The 21640-nt window shown below is 51.1% G+C and overlaps 8 protein-coding genes across 8 annotated transcripts; 4 read left to right on the forward strand and 4 right to left on the reverse strand.

Moving 5' to 3' along the window:
- Positions 1 to 563: 563 nt before the first annotated feature.
- Z519_01720 (uncharacterized protein) lies at positions 564 to 1325 on the forward strand (the record flags this gene model as incomplete). The annotated part of the gene is made up of 1 exon (XM_016759477.1): positions 564 to 1325. The coding sequence occupies one exon, from the start codon at positions 564 to 566 to the stop codon at positions 1323 to 1325; it is 762 nt and encodes a 253-aa protein (XP_016624805.1).
- Positions 1326 to 3015: 1690 nt separating this feature from the next.
- On the forward strand, positions 3016 to 6113 carry Z519_01721 (uncharacterized protein; the record flags this gene model as incomplete). The annotated part of the gene is made up of 5 exons (XM_016759478.1): positions 3016 to 3306; positions 3357 to 4354; positions 4576 to 4739; positions 4844 to 5237; positions 5291 to 6113. The coding sequence occupies 5 exons, from the start codon at positions 3016 to 3018 to the stop codon at positions 6111 to 6113; spliced, it is 2670 nt and encodes an 889-aa protein (XP_016624806.1).
- A 366-nt stretch (positions 6114 to 6479) lies between these two features.
- On the reverse strand, positions 6480 to 7886 carry Z519_01722 (uncharacterized protein; the record flags this gene model as incomplete). The annotated part of the gene is made up of 1 exon (XM_016759479.1): positions 6480 to 7886. One exon carries the CDS (start codon positions 7884 to 7886, stop codon positions 6480 to 6482), a length of 1407 nt encoding a protein of 468 aa, XP_016624807.1.
- A 3648-nt stretch (positions 7887 to 11534) lies between these two features.
- Positions 11535 to 12424, reverse strand: Z519_01723 (uncharacterized protein; the record flags this gene model as incomplete). The annotated part of the gene is made up of 3 exons (XM_016759480.1): positions 11535 to 11945; positions 12015 to 12331; positions 12379 to 12424. 3 exons carry the CDS (start codon positions 12422 to 12424, stop codon positions 11535 to 11537), a joined length of 774 nt encoding a protein of 257 aa, XP_016624808.1.
- A 441-nt stretch (positions 12425 to 12865) lies between these two features.
- On the forward strand, positions 12866 to 13729 carry Z519_01724 (uncharacterized protein; the record flags this gene model as incomplete). Its single annotated transcript, XM_016759481.1, has 2 exons — positions 12866 to 13192; positions 13295 to 13729. 2 exons carry the CDS (start codon positions 12866 to 12868, stop codon positions 13727 to 13729), a joined length of 762 nt encoding a protein of 253 aa, XP_016624809.1.
- A 209-nt stretch (positions 13730 to 13938) lies between these two features.
- On the reverse strand, positions 13939 to 15960 carry Z519_01725 (uncharacterized protein; the record flags this gene model as incomplete). The annotated part of the gene is made up of 7 exons (XM_016759482.1): positions 13939 to 14053; positions 14123 to 14537; positions 14615 to 14753; positions 14814 to 14965; positions 15029 to 15637; positions 15699 to 15785; positions 15843 to 15960. The coding sequence occupies 7 exons, from the start codon at positions 15958 to 15960 to the stop codon at positions 13939 to 13941; spliced, it is 1635 nt and encodes a 544-aa protein (XP_016624810.1).
- A 1093-nt stretch (positions 15961 to 17053) lies between these two features.
- Z519_01726 (uncharacterized protein) lies at positions 17054 to 19238 on the forward strand (the record flags this gene model as incomplete). Its single annotated transcript, XM_016759483.1, has 4 exons — positions 17054 to 17568; positions 17624 to 18267; positions 18328 to 18679; positions 18755 to 19238. 4 exons carry the CDS (start codon positions 17054 to 17056, stop codon positions 19236 to 19238), a joined length of 1995 nt encoding a protein of 664 aa, XP_016624811.1.
- Positions 19239 to 19534: 296 nt separating this feature from the next.
- Z519_01727 (uncharacterized protein) lies at positions 19535 to 21385 on the reverse strand (the record flags this gene model as incomplete). The annotated part of the gene is made up of 1 exon (XM_016759484.1): positions 19535 to 21385. The coding sequence occupies one exon, from the start codon at positions 21383 to 21385 to the stop codon at positions 19535 to 19537; it is 1851 nt and encodes a 616-aa protein (XP_016624812.1).
- Positions 21386 to 21640: the final 255 nt, after the last annotated feature.

Raw genomic sequence — 21640 nt, forward strand, 5'->3', positions numbered from 1 at the left:
CAGCTTCGACCCTTTTGTCGCCCTTGCCGTTCTGTCCCCCCAACGTCCAATCCCGACAGAAAAAAGTCTTTCGTTTCCCAAATACCTCGACCACCCAGTCATTCTTTTGACCCTCCATCCTGCTCGCTTTCCATCACAAGTCACACTCATTATTCGACGGTCGATTCGTCGTGGTACCGCACAGGTCGAAGCCATTCATTCTTTCACCAACCAAGTGTTTACTTACGGCTGCCTTTTGTCCCCGTGGCCTTTCACCATCAAACAAGACGACTTTAATTGAGCGGACTGCGTCCTGCCTCCAGCAATCTTCCACTGTCATTCCTTACAACGACGACGTTCCCATTCGATCTGGAGATATTCGGGGGGGTAAACTCTACAGCATCACTACAACTGCAACACCAAACCAAGGGAGGACCCGAAAAGCTGCAAACAAACGCACAAACCACCTCTTCGCCCTCGCACTACCGAGCGCGCACACACCTCTGGGATCTCGTGCCCACTGCCGAGAGTGAAGGATACTTGAACATCCCTCGCAATTGTCTCCTTCAAGAACTTCTTCCACAATGTCTATTTCTCGCGCATTCACCAAGCGCGTCAAGCGCAACTTTGTGGACCAAGGGCCATTGCAACGTGGCGCAACGGTCAAATACGCCCCTGGCACTATTGATCGCAATCTCATCTCTTTGCCGACCGAGCTGATCTCGACAACAAATGTCCAGGCACTGACCGCCCCAGACATTCGCAGCATTTCCGGATCGTCGTCAGGGTCGGTTTCGTCGGTCAACGACTCTGATTTCTCGACCATTGACCGCAGCTTTCTCACCAGCACAATCAATGACAGCTCCTCCGTTGATAGCAGCGGCCCAGCAACTCCTGTGACACCTGCGACCGACGACACCAAATCATTCTTCGATGTGAAACAGACCACTCCCGTTCTTCCCGCCATTGCTTCACCAACCTTTGACACACCTGTTGTCCCACAGCGAGCCCCGTCTCATTCCAAAAAGGCACATGTTGAGTTGTCACAAAAGCGATCGATTCAGCGTATGTCGCCACCTCCTGTCAACATTGCCCAGCCTACCGTCCGAAGTAATGCCGACTCGTCTATGGATAGCAGCCATCCTTTTGGTAGAGAACTGGCGCAAGTGAACGAGATCGCCGAAGAGTTTGGTGCTACTGCAAGATTACTTGATGAAGAAGAACAAGAGATTCTGAGCAAGGGACTTTACAAGTTCAAGGTGGAAGATTATCTTGACGAAATCGCCGGCTTGTATGGCGGGATCTTTGAAGACAAGCTCGGGTCGATGGCGAAGCCATGGCTGTAAAGATCTCGAGAAATTGGGAACTTCAGCAAGTTCATGACCTTACGACCTTGACTTGGGAGATTGGTTGGGCACAGTTACTGACACAAATGGCGAAACGGCGAAATATGGAGTTTCTTCGGAGCCGCGACACATCGCGACGGCTCCCTCAAGCTGGACATAGTCCAGTTTTCATTCTTTTCGCACCCTTTGGAAGGGGCAGTCATCTCTATCCCGAAGAACACGGGAGGAGGGACTGGACAGGGCAATATCACACCAGCACAAATATTTGTGATATGAGCGTGCGCCTGATATTTGTTTGAAACGTTGAATGGTAATCTTGATCATACGGCAAGATGTTGAAGCTGGAGCTAGGTAGAGCTGAAATGGAAGAACTGTCTGTAACACAGATGGTGATTTGTTTAAGCTGGCTATCGAGAAGTGAGGGGTGACCAAGGGGCGGCTCATCTCGAACGTGGAGAAAACATTCTGTACAACTACGCGCTGAATTAGAGCTGGTGATAGGAGTTATCCACAACACAGAAGCAAAGAAGTTCTTAAGTACCCTTACGAATCCCTTTTGACCCCCCCTGTAGGTATGCGTTTCCTGGCTAGCTGGTTAATATTGGCACTGGATCACCTCACCATCGCAAGCTGCCAGTTTGAAGAACCCTGTTTGCCCAGGCACGTCGTAAGCCACCGACAAGGCTCCCGCGTAACTTCAGAGTGCTTGTAGCCAGCGCCGAGAACGCTTCAGTAAGCCGACCTGGCCACAGAGCACAGCCACAGACAGCCCTTGACACGGGGAGTTCCGAGATGTGGCTTGAGGAAGGGGGAAAAAGCAAGGTCTGGATCTTCCTTTTCAGCTGGCAAGGTGATTTTTGGTGCCTTGGAAGTTCGGTTAGCGGGGCCGCTAGGTGGATTTCTCGACTGCTAGGCGAAATCGAGATATCGGAAGCGAAGATCGAGGATGAAAATCTTGGTGTGTCAGCTCGGACGCATTCACCTGCATGAAGTCACAAGAGATATCAAAGTCTTTGTGGAAAAACACGAAGGTGATGAGAAGCTAAGATCCAACTCTGGAAAGAGTATCTTTTTGTTATGTACCAAAGGTCTTGCAGCAAGCCTCTAATTACCAGGGAAATCACATGGGCTTTTAAAGTTTTACGGTGAAATGTAGAGGGCGGGATGAATATCAGTAGAAGCATGTGCAGAAAGGTCGATGCTCCATTTCTTGCGAGTAGAGAGCTGGACTATGCGCAACTAGGCCCAGGCGGACAGGGGTGCATGCCTGGATTTTGCACTGGCGAGCCACTAGCAGGCTTAGCAGTCCCTATAGAGGCCGGTAGCGGCCTCGTAGTGTCTCAGTAGCCCCGGCAGCCCCAAGGGCCACCCCCTGCGACCCCCATTTCAACTGCACGTCGGCGTCATCTGCGCTTGCCACGCCTGAAGATCTCAGCGGGAAAACAAGGCCCAATGCGTCGACCAACGCGGCATTCGACATCATTGTAAATACAGCCGGACAATCTCCAGATGTGCATTGTTATACCCAACTTCTGCTCGTCCACCGCGAGAGACTTCAACTGTTCCATAATCCTTGGTTAACCCTTGCTTCGCGTTGCATTTCGTTCCCTCTCCGTTCGTGCAAATTCTTTTTGTCAAGGTCGACATCACCCGCGATCGTGTGCGCTTCGGCACAATCTGCCAATCTGCCATGGACGCACTCCATGCCGTGCTCAGCGTCCGTCAAGCTCCTGATACCAATGCAAACGACGACAAGAATATTGGCTCCAGCAGGAGCAGCTCTCCCTCGCTTTCAGGCCTCATATCCACTTTAGTGCCCACTTTGGTCATCGCCCTCGTTTATTTCGGCGTCTTTCTGCTCTTGAGAACCCGGTTTCCTCGACAATATGCCCCCAGGACATACCTGGGCGCTCTGCGTCCGCAAGAACGAACTCCTGCGCCCCCGAATACCTTGTTTGGATGGATTCCGTTTATGAGAAGAGTAAGTATCCCTCATTCACAACCGCCGTTCTGTCTAATCGGCTCGAGTAGCTGCCCGATGAGTATGTTCTCCAACACAACTCCCTCGACGGCTACTTTCTGCTACGCTATCTCAAGATGTCGATCGTTATCTGCCTGGTCGGCTGCCTTATTACGTGGCCAGTCTTATTCCCCGTAAATGCAACCGGTGGAGGGGGTCAGACGCAACTCAACATCCTCAGTTTTAGTAATATCGTGGATAAGAACCGCTACCTGGCGCATACCTTTATTGCGTGGATCTTCATCGGTTTTATCTTCTTCTTGGTCACCAGGGAAATGATTTACTACATCAACTTGCGACAGGCGTACCTCTTGTCTCCTCTGTACGCTTCCAGGATTTCTTCGCGCACTGTGCTGTTCCAGGCTGTTCCCAACGAATACGCCAACGAAACCAAAATCCGCCGCATGTTTGGTGACGAACTCAAGAATGTCTGGGTTGCTTCGGACGCAAAGAAATTGGAGGAAATGGTCGAGGAGCGTTACAAGAATTGCATTAAACTGGAGACGGCCGAGACCAAACTGATCAAATCGGCCAACGATGCACGTTTGAAATCTATCAAGGGAAAGAATGCCGCTCCTGAACTGCCCACGGCCAGTTACGATGAAGATGAGTATGCAGCTGAGTCTGGCGCTGCTGCTGCTCGATGGGTCCGACCGAAGGACCGACCAACGCATCGCCTAAAACCTTTGATTGGCAAGAAAGTGGACACCATCAATTGGTGCCGCGAGGAGATTGCGAGGCTGAATCCTCTGATCGAGGCTGAGCAGGAGAAATACCGTGCAGGCGAGGCTGTGCCAAAGAATGCCGTCTTCGTGGAATTTTGGAATCAAACTCAAGCGCAGAGTGCTTTTCAAATGGTCACCCACCACCAGCCTCTGCACATGTCTCCTCGCGTGGTCGGTCTCAGCCCGGAAGAAGTCGTCTGGTCGAATCTCGGCATAACCTGGAAAACACTCACCATCCGCAACATTATCTCTTTGGCTTTTGTCGCCGCCTTGATCGTTTTCTGGTAAGTTTGTCCGTTATCTGCTTCAAGACCTCAGCATATGGGATTTACAGATACGTATCTGGAGGCCCACGATACGGCGTCTCTCCTTTGGTGATAGGTGGGCGCCTCGAGGTTGAAGAAGGATGCTGGGTTTCTCCTTGTCATAGTGTTTTCTGTGAATTACTGCCCAGTTTCCGTGACTGGGCTGCGCCTGTGGTGGACATTTCTGACGCCTTCACTAGGTCTATCCCAGTCGCCGTTGTGGGTTCCATTTCGCAGATATCCTACTTGACAGAGGTTGCACCTTTCCTTCGATTCATCAACAACTGCCCAAAGGTCATTTTGGGTGTCATTACGAATCTTCTGCCAGTCGTCATGCTTTCCATCCTCATGTCGCTTGTTCCAGGTACGTTCCCTTCGTCTCCCACATTCGAGAGCCTATTGCGACCTTGAAGGAAGTTTCTTTCAACTATCACTCACAGTTCGGTTCGTGCTAACGCCTGCTTGCAGTAATCATGAGATTCATGGGCAAATTCGCTGGCATACCGACACTGTCGCTCGTTGAACTACGCTGCCACGAGTCATATTTCTGGTTCCAGCTAATCCAAGTTTTCCTGGTGACCACAATGACCAGCGCAGCTAGTGCAGCAGTGCCGCAAATCATCAAACAGCCAGGATCCATAACGACACTGTTAGCACAGAACCTCCCCTTAGCCTCCAACTTCTACATCTCATACTTCATCCTTCAAGGTCTTGTGTTCTCTTCTGGCCAGCTACTCAACATCGTTGGATTGGTTCTATATAACACGCTTTCAAAGATCCTCGACAAAACCCCTCGGAAGATGTACAACCGATGGTCAAGCCTATCCTCCGTCGGCTGGGGTAGCGTTTTCCCTATCGTCGAGTAAGATATCCCCTGAACGCATGATCCCGCTCTCCCCATTGACTGAGAAATAGGTTGATGACTGTGATATCGATAGCGTACGCCCCGATTGCGCCTCTTATGCTCGGATTCGCGGCCATAGGCCAGGCACTCTTCTATTTCGCGTACCGCTACAACCTCCTTTTCGTCGACAGCTCCGTCATCGACACCAAAGGCCTTGTCTATGCGAAAGCCCTTCAGCATACTTTGGTCGGCTGTTATTTGGCAGCCATCTGCCTAATCGGTCTCTTCGGGATCCGGGCCGCCCCAGCACCTCTGGCACTCATGGTGGTGTTCTTGATTTTAATGGTCCTTTACCACATTTCTCTAACCGGGGCCATCCATCCACTCTTGCACTATCTTCCTCGTTCTCTTGAAGCCGAAGAAGCCGCCCTTCTGCACACGGAATCCGCCTTAATGACCGGACCGGAAGCCCAATCATCACGAGCAACCATGCACGAGAAGGACCAGCTTGAGGAGCTACGGGTAGCGAAAGAGACAATGCCACCTGGGGGCAGCAAGCACGCTTCTATGATCAAACGATTCTTCCGACCGGACCTTTACGCCAGCTACGCTATCCTACGAAAACTTGTGCCACAGGAGTTTGCTGAGATTCGATATTCCCCAGAAGTTGAGCGAGATGCATATCAAGATCCTGCTTGTAATGCAGTTGCACCTCTATTGTGGGTGCCCCGTGATCCGATGGGCGTTTCGAGGCAGGAATGCCTGCATACCAACAAGGTTACGCCGATGACAGATGAAGGGGCCAGCTTCGATGAGAAGACAGGAAAGATCATTTGGAATGAGGAGGAGACTGGTGGACAACCGCCAATCTTTGAAGAGAAAATTTATTATTAATCGAACGACGCGATTCCTTTCGTGTTCGGTGGGCGTTTAGATCTTGAAATGAAGGGATTCGCTTCGGCTTGCTTGTATTTTGGAGTCTGAAGCCAGCAGCGGAAGGAACTGCTGCTTCAGCTTGACGAATATGGACACAAGCATAGCAGGGCAAAGCATTTTTGGCGGGCGAGCGGGGAGACCGGTGTCTTCTGGGGAACGAGCAGAAAAGATACCCCCAAGGCTAACAGAACGGAAACAGTTGCTACTTTTTGGGAAACCTGCATTAATGAATGATACCCATTTCAAATGTGGCTTCCAGAGATCACAAAGCGGCTCCTTGATTTCTATTAACGACCAACTAATTACATAGCTAGGTACGAGTAGTTAGACGCGCAGGGCAAAGTCCTTTGCCCACCACTTCTCCGTGACCTTGACTCTCCTCTTCCTGCTCGCGGCATACGACACGGGCTTTCGCGCCTCCAGCTTCCCGTTGACTAGTATGTTCCTGAACCGCTCCGACAGCAGGTTCCCCTCAGGTCTCAGCCGGCGCAGGGAGTCTTCTAGTTCGTCCGGGAGGACGAGCTCGAGCGGCGCGGGCGGGATCGAAGCGCTCGAGGGCCCCAGCGTGGGTTTCCGTCGTAGCACCACCGTCTCCGGGCCGCTTGCCGCAGCTGTCGCCGGGTCTGCGTTGTCAAGTTCCTCGCCGTGCTCGTGCTTCTCGATCAAGGTCCTCACCATGTCCTCTCCCCTTCTGTGCCGCTCTGCCATTCGCGCCTGGTGCTTGGCCAACCGCTCTGCCTCTTTGCGGCGCTTGATTTTGTTCCGTTGCGCAGGCGTTTTCCGCTCGGGCCTCTTCCTCTTCAAAAGCTCTCGTTGATCATGCTCGTCCTCTGTCTCAAAGCCTTCCCATTCGCTTTCCTGGTTGTCTTCCGGCCGCGGGTCTGGCTGGTTTGCGAGCTCGTCTATCCGCGCCTTTTTTTGCGCAGCGACTTGTGCCTCCCGGAGACGGCGCTGCTCGGCTTGCACTTCTTTCTCGCCTTCGCGGGTGAGGAGGGAATCCCAGTCCTCGAATGATGGGTTGTAGCTCTGTCCTGCGTCGGGCTTTGGCACGGCCTGGGTGGGCAGACCGCTTGATGTCAGAGCGACAGGTGGACGGCGGATGGAAGAGGGAGCGACTTTGGCGTGGGGTTTGGGGATGTATTCATTTTCTTTGGTTGTGTTGGTGTTGGATGTAGCAGGAGGCTCGGAAGCAGGTTCTCCTGCTTGAACCGTGTCGGGCAGGTTGCTGTCGCCCCAAAGATCGAAAGTCGATGTGGCATTGTCGATGTTGTCAATCTCCAAATGGGACGTCTTATCAAGACTGTTTCGCAGCCGTGCAACTTCCGTCTTGCTCACCCAGTCTTTCTTCTGCCTTTTTTTCAAGGGCTCAAGCACCCCGTCGGTCACGACAGCATTAAGCGGCCTCTTGCTACTCTTTGGATTTTCTAATGCGGGAACAGCGCTCCTCCTTCCCAGGATCTCATCCATCTTCAAAATTTTCCCTTTGTGCGTCCCGACCTGTTTTGCCTGTCGCAATGCCTCCTCTTTCGAGCCTGTTGTGTCCAGCGTAAACAGTTCGCTCTCTTCCTTCTCTGCCAGGGGCCGGCCATGCTGGATTATTTCTTCGCGGAGAGTTTCGAGCCCGGAGGTGATGGTGGAAATGTCGACGTTCTTGCGCCATGCCTTTTTGCCTTTGCGCGAAGGCTGGCTGGGCTGGGAGGGCGCCCTTATGGAGACTGAGGTGGGAGGCATGGCTTGCTATGCTAGACAATAATTAAATGCAAGTGAAGATCGGGGCCTGTTGAAGCATTGAGAGTGTGTCCCGTCGCAAGGTGGGAAATATTTGCAAGAGACTTGCAAAAAGTGCTCCGCAAATGCCAAGGCGAGCAAGCACTCCTTGCGACTCAGACCCGCAAGCGGTACATACTGGCGAGGCTGGGTACTGGCTACTAAGCACATATATTGATTGTCGGTATACATACCCTATTCAGACATCACATGATGTATCTTACTCAATTCTGGTAGTAAAGGCATATTGAGGCTTGTGAGGTCTAAAGATGCGCTAATCACAAGTAGGCATCGATTTGCGCTACTTAGCCTACCAGTAAAGTACCGCGGGGCTAGACTCTGCTAGTCTCGAACATCTCCCTACCTGGGAAGGTTATTCCCAAGTATACGGGTAGAGCTAATTAGATCTGGTCAGTTGTTGTCGAGTGTGAGAGCAATCCATAGTTAAGACAGAGAGTCGTTCAGCTTCACCTACGCTTGTTCCGTCACAGTCGACTGTGTTATATAGGGATATGTGGCAGTGCTAGCAAGACCTAGGACTCTGCCATGCTCATACCTTCCTGGGTATCTCCCTACCAGTTCCTTCCCCCTTTTTTGGAATGCTTCCTGTCCCTCTCTGGCCCTCACGAGTGGCGTCTGATCGGATTCGTCCTTCCATTCGCGATCAGCACCATACTCGAGTAGTACCTTGACCACGTCATCCCGCCCGTCGCCAGCAGCATGCAACAGTGGTGTCTGGCCGATCTTGTTTCTTGATCCGATATCGACTCCGCCCGAAGCGAGCAGAAACCTAGCATCGCTGCCGCAACGAGAGATAGTGGAATCCTCCCATTGTGATCCCTCAAGTCAGGGTCGACTTTTCCAGTTGGAAACAGTACCGCCACGACATCCTGCTGTCAATCCTGGGACGTGTATTTGAACGGCGTGCGGCCGAATCCATCTTTCATCTCAGCATCAACTGTGTCCGAGGAATCGAGAGCCGAAACAACAGCCTCGTGTCGCTGCTTCGCGGCCAGTGTGATTGGGTTTGCGCCAGAGGCGTCGTTAGCGTTGGGGCATCGACTCCTCTCTCAGGTGAGAACCTGACGCCCCTTCATGTCCAGTTTTTGAAGCCACAGCAACGGCAATCATGTTAGAACCGGGTCATTCGAGAAGTCCAGTTGGGCACCATGATCCTTTAGTAACTTCACCACTGTATCGTCCTTTCTCTCAACCGCCCGCTAGAGTGGACCGACCTCTCTTCCAGGAACTCACTCTTGGGTTTCAAATCCGGATCCATAGATGCCGCATCGATTCTGGTTTTCCTCGCCGTATTCCTCAGAAAAGACAACAGATTTTGCACTCTCTTTGGCAACCCACCGATCCTTGTCGAACGGCTAAACTTGTCTGGACTCATGAAAAGAATACAAATAATTCATAGTGGCCCACTCCCCAGCAGCATTTCTTATCTCGACGTTCGCGCCACGCGGACGCAGCAGCGACACCACTGCGTCCTGGTCTCTCCAGGTCGCCCAATGCAGAACTGTTGCTCCCCTGCCATCCCGAGCGCTAATGTCAGCTTTACAATCGAGCAACAGTTTCGTGATCACCTGACCATTCATATCGGCTCGAGCTAATGAGGCTAGATCATGCCCGTCTTTGGCGTGCAGATTAGGTTTCTTTACGAGCACCAACTTGACCATCGCTTCGTGACCGTTGCTTGCTGCAGCATTGCCATTAAATCTGCTGACCAGGTCATTAATTACAACAGATGTCCAGATAGTCTTACCCGCACCTGGAACGCCTGGGTAGAATAATGTCTCTTTCTTTGTTACCAGCCAGGCGTGATATTCTGTCGACTCTAACAGCCACTGGCCCGTCCCTGGCTCACACCTGGAGATACAGCCATACTGCCGAGAAGCAAAATCAGTTTGACTGGGCCAGTTGAGGATGGTCTTTTGTTTTGCGAGTTCGTTTTCTAGGTATGGATGAGTCCAGCCTTGACTGCTATTCCAATGGCAGCCGTACTTCCAAGAAGATCGCCTAGATTCTTCTACATTCGTGTGAAGTCGTCTTCGACTATTTCGTGGATATGTCGGAGACCTCGCTTGACTGCCTAAGTATATGCTTTAGCATCTCTATATATATCTTTCCAAAACATGAGTCACTAACTTTCATTGAGTACGTCTTTAATCGCACGTTCGCCCTAGAGATCACTTGGCTGCACATAACCTAGAAGTTCTTTGGCTTCGGCAAGCTTCCATGCCGCTTGTCTAGCACGGCAGTCGCCTCAGTCTGCTCCTTCGGCGGAGCACAAACCCATCCTACAGTGTATTCGCCGTGAGTTTTGGTCTCGGTAGCCATCCATGGAGATGGTCGAAGCATCAGGCTGTGTCTTTCGGGAGACGAATGTGGAGTGTGGGGTCAATTGACTGGAGGCATACCCCGTTTCATTCGCGATAGCTGGTCGGAAACGTATGGTTATAACCAAATCAAACAATTCTGAACGCACTGCCTCTTTTGTAAGAACAGCATTTGTAAGTGGAGTGACAGAAGTCTTGGTCCTAGATGGAGCCGCAAGGTGCGACAAGCTGCATCAGCTATATTAGACATTGTCTCAGCCGCAGATATTGTCTGCCAGTCGCCAACGATATTTCCCAATGCACCATTAGCCTATCAAGGTTTGCCGCGTTCCTCAAGAGATGCCGTGAGGTCTTCGGCATCAGCATTGATTCTGGGGTGGCGTCGGGTGCCAAACGCTGAAGCGCGATTACTTGTATTCCGCGTGTTTTGGTAGGGAAGGGATGCGCACAGGGCAGCAACACTGTCGTCCCGATCGGGCGAGAGCATGCTAGTGGTGAAAGGAGACGGAAAAGTGTACTTGGTATTGGAACTTGCAACATTGATGTGGGCCTATGCTATTCATGGTCATTATTACTAGTGGCTCAATAGCACATTTCGCATCCTACCCGCAGTGGATTCCAGAAGCAGAGTTTCCAGGGTAGAGGCTTGCACACATTTTCGTAGTCACAAACGATTCTCTTGAGGTCCGGAACACTTGGCCGATCTCCGGTTCATTGTCATCTGTGAGGGACAAGTGTATTCATGTCAGAGTTCCATGGCTAGGACCCGGTGTCTTCTCTCTGGGGTGGACGTACACGGAGGCGCACAATCCTGTGTGATTCAGCGGCGACAAAGCATCCTCATCCGCCCTCGTGCTGGAAGGGACTCTGATCGCTCCTCCGGGCTAAAGGATCCATTCCCATGTCAAGTTAGGGAGCGCAGTATAGCGACCGCCTGCGTCTCAACTGCAAAAGTCTGTCTCTTTTGCTTTGTTATATGAAATCAGGAGGCAGATTCCCTCTTGACGGGAATGCGATTAATCCTTTGCGCCTCGTAGCCTCCAGGACCTCTGGTTTAGGTCATCCGTAATACCCACATACAAGGCGATCATCCTCTTCCTCTTCATTCCTCGGCTTAGTGATGAGGACACTTGCATTCACCTTTGCAACTATGTTGGGTAAAGAGAGAAAGTATCAGTCTGTGGTCTTACTCAGTCGGATTTTGCGCTCTCAATGCGAGGGTGGGATTGTTGAGGCACAACTATCAATCCGCTCACCACAGAGACTTGGGTCAATGATGGTATAGCGACCACCCGCCATCCACTGGTAAATCGATTCCCGTAATAGCAGTCGCGCCATCCCCAAGAAGGAAGACCACAGCCTGAGCCACTTCTGCGGTAGCAATATACCGCCCAATGGGCGGCGGCGGTAACGAGCCCTTTATGGAGACGGCATCGCCATCAATTGGCTCCATTGGACCTGGACAGACACAATTGACACGAATAGCCTTGGCCACATAATCCATGGCCGTTGCCCTCGTCATTCCCACAATTCCGTGTGCCGCAGCACAATATCCTGGAAAACCTCTGTCGCTCGCGAGACCCTGAGCAGCGGCCACGTTCACTATGCTGCATGGACCGAGGTTTCCCTTCTCCTTCTGGGCCAAAAACTGACGGATCTCTGCTCTCATCACCAGCCAGATCTAAGGAACGCATTGATTAGTTTCCACAGCGGACATGCAACTTATGGAGCAGCACTCATGTCAACTTACTCCTCTCTGCCAAATTTCGGTGTGCTGAACGAAATGTGTACGTAGCGTCTCCGCTGTCCTGCCTTCAACGCTCCTAGGTCTCTCACAGTTCGCGCAGCAATTTATTTCGCCAAATTCTTTGACTCCTGCCGCAATGAGCCGGTCGATTTCGGAGGGTTCATTCGTATTACATCTCTCGCTGATGATTTGTAAACTCGGATCTCCCAGGTGATGACATTCGCCCACTACCTTCTCGAGCGCTGAAACATCCCGATCACCCAGGATCAGTCTGCGACAGCCACTCCTCACCAGTAAGTGAGCAACAGCGCTACCGTCGTCTAAGATAATGAGTACTGGTTAGCGATACGCAAGGCCGACAACTTACCAGAGCCTGCTCCGATGACAAGTGCAACACCTGACGAGATAGACATAGCGAGCTTTTTGAAAGGGAGAACTGCTCCACGCCGTGTGAGGCTCTTAATAAACTGCCAAGCCTTTGATTATACTTACAAGATTCCATATTAGCTTAATATGATGCCCCGAGAGCGGGGGTTGCGCACCCACTAGCCTCGGTCTCGTAAAGATTTCGGCGGACCAGATGCTTTTAGCGTACTCTTCTCGGGATCTATGATGTGATGCCGATACCGAGCATGGTACCTCCCTTTACAGCCGTCTCCGGGCCATGTTCGGTTCGTTGGTGGATCAATGATCATATCAATTGAACGATGACGCCCAGGCCATAGATCTGTTCGCAGAGAAGGTTTCATTCAGGTTGGCAATATTCGACATGACCTTCGACTTGCCTGGTGTTTGTCTGATCACAGGCGCAGCCTCAGGTAAGAAACCCACATCCGTTCGCACAAGCGTCGCCAATGTCTTTCAAAGGTATCGGACGCGGCACTGCAATAGCTTTGGCAGAGGAAGGATGCTCAAGGCTGCTGCTGGCGGACATCGACTATAATGGACTAGAAGAGACTAAGGAGCAAATACAACGGATCAATCCGTCAACGGCCGTCCACATCCAACGCACTGACATCTCTGACGAAGTCTCTGTGCAGCAGATGGTTGATGCTTGTGTCTTGGTATTCGGCCGCCTGGATTATGCTCTTAATATTGCTGGTGTGGTTCCCCAGCGAAAAGGTATCGCTGAGGTCGACCTGGAGACGTACGATAAAGTGATCAATGTCAATGTACATGGAGTAAGTGTGGCTCACCCAAATCATGCTTTGCTGTCCCGCACACATCCTCTCCGGGTCTGCAAAGACATGGCAAGCAACTGCTAACCATTCTTGCCTGTTCAGACCTGGCTCTGCCATCGAGCTGAGATCCGACAAATGATGAGACAGCCGCCCCTCGAAGGCCATGGCCAAACGCGAGGGAGCATTGTCACAGTTTCATCCCTTGCGGGGATGAATGCATCCAGCGGCATGTCAGCATACTGTGCTTCGAAACATTCGCTGATCGGACTTGCCAAAGCCGATGCGCAGGACTACGGGCCCCATGGAGTTCGAATCAACGTTGTGTGTCCCGGTATGATCGACACCGAGCTCTTTCGCCAGACGAGCCCCGCCGACGCGCCGCCAAAACTGGTCGCAATCACGCCAATCCGCCGTCTTGGAATGCCTGAGGATGTCGCCTGGCTCATGGCTTTTTTATGCAGTGCGAAATCGAGCTTCGTACATGGCGCAGTGATTCCCTGTGATGGAGGACTGGTGCTGCAACGGGGGGTGATCTAGGCTTGATTTCTTTCTGGTTGATTTGCAACAATAAGTTCGTGCTGCGATTCGTACGGGGCCAGAATGACTTTTTCAAACCGGTCAGGAATTCAAGGAGTAGGATGCAGAACGTATAAGTAGTAGCTTTGATTATGCACCAGTGACGATGCGCCAACATCCAAGGAGAACATGTACGAACGAGACATTGCCAATGAGCCAGTTCTCAAGAACTAATGAAGTACATTATGCTTGTAATTTCCATGCTCATCCAGCAATTGCCGCGCTTCCGCCCATTCCTGCTGAGCCACTTGGACGTGCTTGTCACTACGAGGGACGAAGTTGCACCTGTACCAGGACAATCAGTCAATCTGACTGGTCAAGCAACGAGAATTGGAGGTATGGTGATCGACTCACAGGAAAGGAAGGGGACGAGCGGCAATTGACTGAGTGACTTCATCCATGTCCACATCAATGTCGCGCCCATAAGTGTCTTTGGCTTTTCGAATCTCAAACATCCACAGCAACCGAGCAGCGGCCAGGAAGAGAGTTCTCTCTGCAATGTGGACGCCGGGACAGATGCGTCTTCCGGCACCAAAAGTCCAATTGTCGCGGTCCCGAAAATCCGGGGCGGCAGCTGCTTCTGAAAACGAGAGGTTTGAATCATGTCTGCTCGGGTCGAATTGGCGGGGGTTGGGGAACAGGCTAGGGTCGTTATTCACAGACCATACGGCCATGACGACTGTTGCACCGCGGGGAATGCGGTAGCCATCGACGACATCGTCGGAGAGCGCTGCGTGCGGGATGGCACCACTGATAGCAGTCGGGAGCCCTAAGGAGATACATCCTGAGCGATGTTGTGCGAGGAGGTCGCGGAAAGATCAGGAAAAATTCTGTCCTGACACTTACATCTCAATGCCTCCTTCGTAGTCTGCCGGATATACGGCAGGGATTCAAAATCATCAATGGTAGGGAGTCTACCACTGCCAACTACGGCGTCAAGCTCCTCTTGACACTGTTGTTGAACGTTAGGAAATAGCATCATAGCCTGGAGAGGAGTTAGCCAGATATTCAATTAGCACTTGTATTGGGCGGACCGGACACTGACCTTTATCAAGCCAGCCAATGTATTGCTCGTGGTATCTGCAGCGCCCTCCATGGCAATTCCTGCGATATATGAAGCCGCGTGGTCTGTAAGAAGGCTACCGTTCTCTGTGCCTTTCCAGGTTTCCTTGGCTCTGCTAATGTCTGCTGCAAAACCTATGTGAGATCCCGCTAGTTAGTATGGTCAACCTGTCCATCGAGCCTGGGAGGAGTTTATACTCGGCAACGAATTATCCATCTGTGAAGCGCTTTTTGCATCTTCATATAGTTGTCGAAATTGTGTCTTCTCGCGATAAAATATTTGCTTTGCTTTTCTCGACATTGGGTAAAGCCATGAAGGCATCAGTCGAACTAGAGGACGGAGCTGAGGGTACCAATCCAGGAGTTTACTGCTGTTGACCATGACGAAGAAGCCGTGAGTGTTCTTAAATAGCTCTTGCATAACTTCACTCCTGGTATCAAGGACCCGGAACCCATAAGCCATACTAGTTGCTATACTCAGCGTTGTCCTCGTAATGAGGTCCTCGAAGTTGGCCGGGTTTCCCAATAAATCGACAATCAATTGCTTCGTTTCAAGATCCTGGTACGGGATATATCTTCCAGCCTTGTTGATATTCAGGAATTGATGATAGAGCTTTCTTTCCACTTTCCAGAGGGAGTCGTAGCCTCGCATGATGATCCGTGAGCCTTCCCAGATATCTTGCATGTATAGTTTTGGCCTATCAGAGTAGTTGCCGCTTTTTTTGTCGACCATTTTCTTGATCATCTCACCGCTGGTCAGGACTACTACGTTTTGGGACCCAAGCTTCAATGAGAAAATAGGTCCATCTGAAGAGAAGAAGCCAACTTCTCAGCTTTGTCGTCACATTCGGAGGCTCTACTAACTCACATTTTTGTCCCCACTTCTGATACTGGAGATGAAGGTCGCGCTTTGGTATCTGGTGAAGATTACCGATTATCGGTAGAGTTGGTGGACCTGCTCGAAGGTTAGAATGGCGGAGATGATTAACATGATTGTTTTGGTATCATTTACCTGGCGGTGCATTTTTCCATCTCACTGTCGTACATACCAACTGAGCCAAACATGCCAGTAAAACCACAACGGGAGCAACAAGGAGAACCACCCAAGCTTTCTCTAGATTTGAGAACATTCTGTGAGTCTCAATTAAAGGTCTGCCACGCACTTCCGGTGTTGGGTGAACCTAGATAGCACAACGTTACTAGATGCAGGAGGCGAGACTGGTGCTCAGTTCATGTGCGCAATCAGCAGATTTGAATTGTGTAGCACGTCTGATATGGTGGCTTATGAATCCATCGCCAAAACTTTTCCGGGCGCGTGTACCTTGTAACGACGATTATGTTTAGCAGCCTCGCAACTAGATAGCGCATGAAGGAGTTCACTACCTTCCAGGGCCGGGACTTTCGAGTAACCATCGCTCTCCCAGCGGAGATGCTGGAGACCCCGAACCTAGAAGTCGCAAAATAAGGGGGACGCCGAGCTCTGGGAATTTAAACCGCCAAGGCTCGGTGCCGAATTCTCACTGATGTTCATAACTTCTACGAGGTGTGAGGAAGCTGGGCACGGGGCGGGGTGTTTGACACGCTGGCTTACAACCTCGGCACGAGGCTGAAATTGTTCCTCAATAGGGTTAGTTTGTCTCCGGAAGCCCACTGGTCTACCCCACATTGAGTCGTAGCGATGCCAAGAAAATAAGACTTGTTCTGAGCTACGCCTTTTCTCCGCATTCTGAGGGATCTTTTCGCATCCTCCCTTAAGGGTTGAGACTTGTTTACTTGCCATCGCATTCCAGGTCTGTGTCGCAACATATTAGGAATTCGTCAAAACGCTATGACCTTGCTTTTTCAAGATCAACATGGACTGGCCAACCTCGACATTCGCCCGGCTAAAAAGCCCCGTGCTTGCTTGCACTGCCATGTCCGCAAAGTCAGGTGCAATGCCTGGGAAGTCGGAGTTCCCTGCACAAGATGCAAGCGTCGGAATCAAGAAAGCACTTGTGTGCTTGCCAATAGCTCGCACAGACGTGTCACTAGGTAGGCTATTCGCGCACACATTATCTATTCATACGAACTTCGAGATTGATTTCCCAGTGCTATCAAGTTTAAGAGACAAAGGACTATCCAGGATGTACAGACTGCAGTGCTGTTGCCAGTTGATACCGACGCGGGGATGTCATCGGGAGACTATGGGGTAAGCCTTCTCGGTAAAACATACCGCCGCTCTACATGTACCAATATCTCTCGGAACAGACGTCAGGCCAGCTGGTATCGCCTGAAAATCCACATGCAGAGTCGCTGCCCGGGCTAGATAGCTCACCACAAGTCACTAGTGTGACACCAGATCAGGGTCATCATCTGCGGCAGTCGCCAGTCATGGGTTGTTCGATCGAGGACGATCAACCTGAACCGGGTAGCGGTGGTGACGCGCCAACAAGGGAGGAAGACGTCCATTTTCGAATCTGCCAAGAAATGTCCCGAGCAAGGGCTGCGGCAATGTCACCTTCATATCAAGCGCAAAATCTGGATCGTCGAGAGGTTATCGAGCTACACGAAGGTATCAATTCGATGACAATACTTGGCGAAGTTCTTGGCCGGCAGCGGCCAAATCGTCTGGTTCGGGTTGTTGTCGCGAACGACGGGTCCAAGGTCTGCACTCATCAACCTTTTCCGGGTCTGGACCATGCCGATATGGTATACATAGCAGCAAAAGGCGCCCTTGATTTTCCTTCTCCTCGGATTTGGTATGCCCTTATGTTGGCCACACATACCACATTGGCAAGACTGACAAATCACTAGCGACGCGCTTGTTCGCGTGTATTTCGCCTGTATCTACCCTTACGCACCTATCCTGGACCGTGTGAAGTTTATGCAAGATTACCGAGCCCATCGCCATTCGTCATTTCTCTTGCAATCAATCCTCGCCAATGCAGTTCCTCATGCTCCTAAAGAACTTCTCCAAGAAGCCGGCTACACGGACAGAGTAGCTGCTCAACGTTCGCTATATTCCAAAGCGAGACTCCTGTACGACATTGGGAGCGAGAAAAGCCAGCTCCATCTACTCCAGGGCTCCGTCATGTTAAGTTCATTGTCGTTTTCGTATGCAATAGACAAAGACTATCGCTACTGGCTTAGCAATGCAGTCAGAATCGCCACTCAGATGGGACTTCATCGAAACTATGTCTCAGAAACGTTAGGCGCACGGACGAAAAGGCTGTTTCGCCGTATCTGGTGGGTTTTATACAACCGGGACACGCTCTTGACTATTTCAGGCATCGACAATCTGAGGAGGTTCAATAACAGATACTGTGACACCGCCCCTCTGACTGAGTCAGATTGGGAAGAAGACACGGAGATTCCGGTACAGTTTCGGGACATCCTCTGTCCAATACCACGGCTGCAGAAACTTTTCATGGTCGAGTACAGCAAACTGTCAATAATAAGTCAGCCACTCCATCACTTACAAATTCAGCTATTTTTTTTTGCTAATCCCCTTACCTTAGGTGGTCTTTTCATCCGAGACTTCAAAACACCAAACAAAATACCGAGCGCTGAGGAGATTGCCCATGTCAGCGACGAAATCTGCTCCTGGCGGAAACAATTACCCCCTGAGATGCAGATCGGTACCTTTCAGGAGTGGTCTTCGGATAATATATGGGTCCTGGTCCTATTGGCGATGGGATTCCGTCTCGAGGCCGTTTTCTGCCGGGCCGTCAAGGATCACTATCGGAGTCAGAACGATCCTGCTTTAATGCAGCGAGTAGCTCAACGACAAGAGAGTGCCATGTTTGAACTTTCTACGATCATTCAACGTGCCTCTGTGCATGAGGTGCTTCACCTCTGCCCTCTGTCCTTGTATGTCCAATCGGCGTAATTGAATCTGCGCCGCCATCCGTGTTCGCGCACTTGCTGACCAGAAACCGCGCGCAGCATGACATGTGCATCCACAATTTTAGCGATGCGCATTGAAATCGCCCTCGATCCCACTATCAGTTCCCGGAAGCTTCTCGCCACGAAAACGCAGATCTACGCTGAACTTGAATATCTCCGTGAGAGCTGCGAATACTGGAGTAGCCTGATCTGGACGTTACGCATGTTTGAAGCCGTCGTGTCCCGGACAGGACTCGGCCTTACGACGGCGTCACCGAATGAGGCGAAGGATCGAATTGAAGATACACCCCAAACCAACCCTCAAGATGGAACTCCTGGCTCCCAGAAGCAACTCGTGACTGGGCACATGGACAGCTGGGAAGGTGGATCGATCGTTCCGAGTACCGATGCAGATTTCTCCGTGTCCATGGCAGACGACGCCTTTGGCATTTTGCCGGTAACGGATAACTACAACTGGCTGCAGGATCTGCTTGGTGCGGAGCATACGAGCGACATCATGGATCCACTCAACGATTTTCTGTGAGCGGAGAGCATCAGAACCGGTATATCCAAATTTCGCTGTTCACTTGTCCTCGTGATTCAATCATAAACGATCCTACACAATGCCTGCACCCAAGGCAATCTTTTGGCAACCAAAGAACATAGTGGGAAAACTAGGTCTTTGAAACAAATTGCTGTTGAAGTTTCTCGAAGATTTCTCTTTTGAAAGTGTGCAAATCTAATGGCGTTGGAGTCTACCTAGGGTGCGATGGTGATATATTCAACGCTGCTGGTGGGTGGTTCTGAAGCCATGTTTGTCTCGTTCCCGCGCGCACGCCTTCAATAGACAGGTTCTGGAAATGATGTAGGCTGCTTATCCTCACCGTTCAGCAAACCATAATACCAAGTGATGTCTCTTCCATCAAATTCGCGAATATCGAACCCGTTACCGAGGAAGTTGAAGCGATTGTCCGACAGATAGTCCAGGTCAAAGTCTTCGAAGCGGGGCTTCTGCAGCATCGTCAGGTAATGCACTCGTGAACCCGGCCAGCAAAGAGGTTTGCGGGAGGAGATGCCATTTTTGAACCACGAGCTGCACGGACCTGACCATGCCGTCCGCTTCAGGTACAGATCCGCGTGCCGCGTGAACGCCTCTGCCACCGATCGATTGACACGCAGGCTCTTGACGTCCTCGACCTGCACCTTCTGCAAGACTTGGATGATGTAGTTGGTGTATGCTTCCACCATGGGGATCACGGAGCCGTGGCCCAGCGGGCCATAAGCCCCAATAAAGACAAAGTAGTTTGGCACCGAAGGCATAGACAGGCCTAAGTAACCTGTGACATCGCCGTTTACGAATTCTTCCTGGAGGTTCTTCCCGTCGACAAGCATGGGAAACGACGGTCGGAAGCTTGTGTCGAACCCGGTCGCGCAGATAATAACGTCCACTTCATGCGCTTGGCCTTTGCCATCGACGAATCCTGTGTGTGTCACCTCTTGAATCTCTTCTGCGAGAACGGTAGTTTTGTCCAGCGTCAAGGCTTCCAAAAATCCATTACCGGGTGTGGGGCGGCGACACCCTACGCCAAAGTTAGACGGGATCAATTTGTCCATCAGCTCGGGCTTCTTCTCCAGCTTCTTCTGCATCTCGCGGATTGAGTATTCCCTGGCCATTTTCGCATCTTCGGAGCCGTTGATGTAGAATTTGAAGCGGATATTCAGCTCGGACTCGATGGCTTTGCAGTAGGACAGGTAGAACTGGGGATCGTCTTTGAATTTCTGCTGTGTCTGTTTCGAATAGTAAAAGTTCTCGCCATTGGGGCCGGCATATGTGGGTGCAAAGCCTGCGGTCACCCAGATTGGTGATCGAGCAACGACGTAGAGCTGATCGACCTTGTCGATGATGGTCGGTACGACCTGCACACTCGAGCTACCGGCACCGATGACGAGAACTCGCTTATTTTGCAACTCCACGTTCTCGTTCCAATGAGCGGTGTGCAGAAGAGGGCCGCTGAAGTCATTTAGGCCCTTGATCTGAGGCCATCGCCAGTTGTTAAGCACGCCGCCACCGTTGAGGAAGAAATCCCCGTAGTCGACAAAGGTATCAGCGGGATCATTGTTGCGCATAATGGTGACTTTCCACTGACCACCAGTTTCAAGCCACTCGGCTCGGATGATCCTGTGGTTTAGACGCGCGAACTTCATCACGTTGAAGTCCTCCGCTACTTGTCGGAAGTACTGGTAAATCTGTTTCGACCCCGAGTAATAGCGTTCCCAATCCGGCTTCAAATGCCAACTGTACTGATAGCAGACGCTGGGAATATCACATGCACATCCCGGGTATCTGTTCTCCAACCAGGTTCCACCGATGTCGCTGTTTTTCTCATAGATCACCAGTTCAACATTCTCCATCTCCTTTCCAATCTGATGGGCGAAATTGATCCCACTGCATCCCATGCCCATGAAGATGACCTTCAGCTTGCGTTTGGTGCCCATGGGGCTTTCGCGGATCTGGTAATTGTTGCATAGATCTTTGACATTGCCATTGATCATTTTCGGACCTTCTACAGCTGAGGATTGCAGAGGTTCTTCCAAGACACCATTCAGCGTTGGCTTGAGTGTGGTATTCATCACTTCTTCTTTGACGCCAGCCGCCGTGACTACCTGTAACTCGTCGACAGAATGTACCATGTTGGGATATCATTGACAATTTGAACTTTGAAGAATGTCATAAACGGGTATTTACAGACCACCTTCTTGATAACACCACACCCCCTCGGCATGGGCGCCATAGATTTCGCCATTCGGCCATTTGTCGCTTTAGTCGAGCTTTGGGTAGGATGCTTCTTACCCGATGGTAGGTCCATACCGATAAGAGACGAATATTAGCAGAAAGCCCTGAACCGGGTATTTTCTAAGTTCCATGTCGGCACTGGAGAGTTGGTC

Source organism: Cladophialophora bantiana (genome assembly GCF_000835475.1).
Source record: "Cladophialophora bantiana CBS 173.52 unplaced genomic scaffold supercont1.2, whole genome shotgun sequence".
In the NCBI taxonomy this organism is placed as follows: Eukaryota; Fungi; Ascomycota; class Eurotiomycetes; order Chaetothyriales; family Herpotrichiellaceae; genus Cladophialophora; species Cladophialophora bantiana.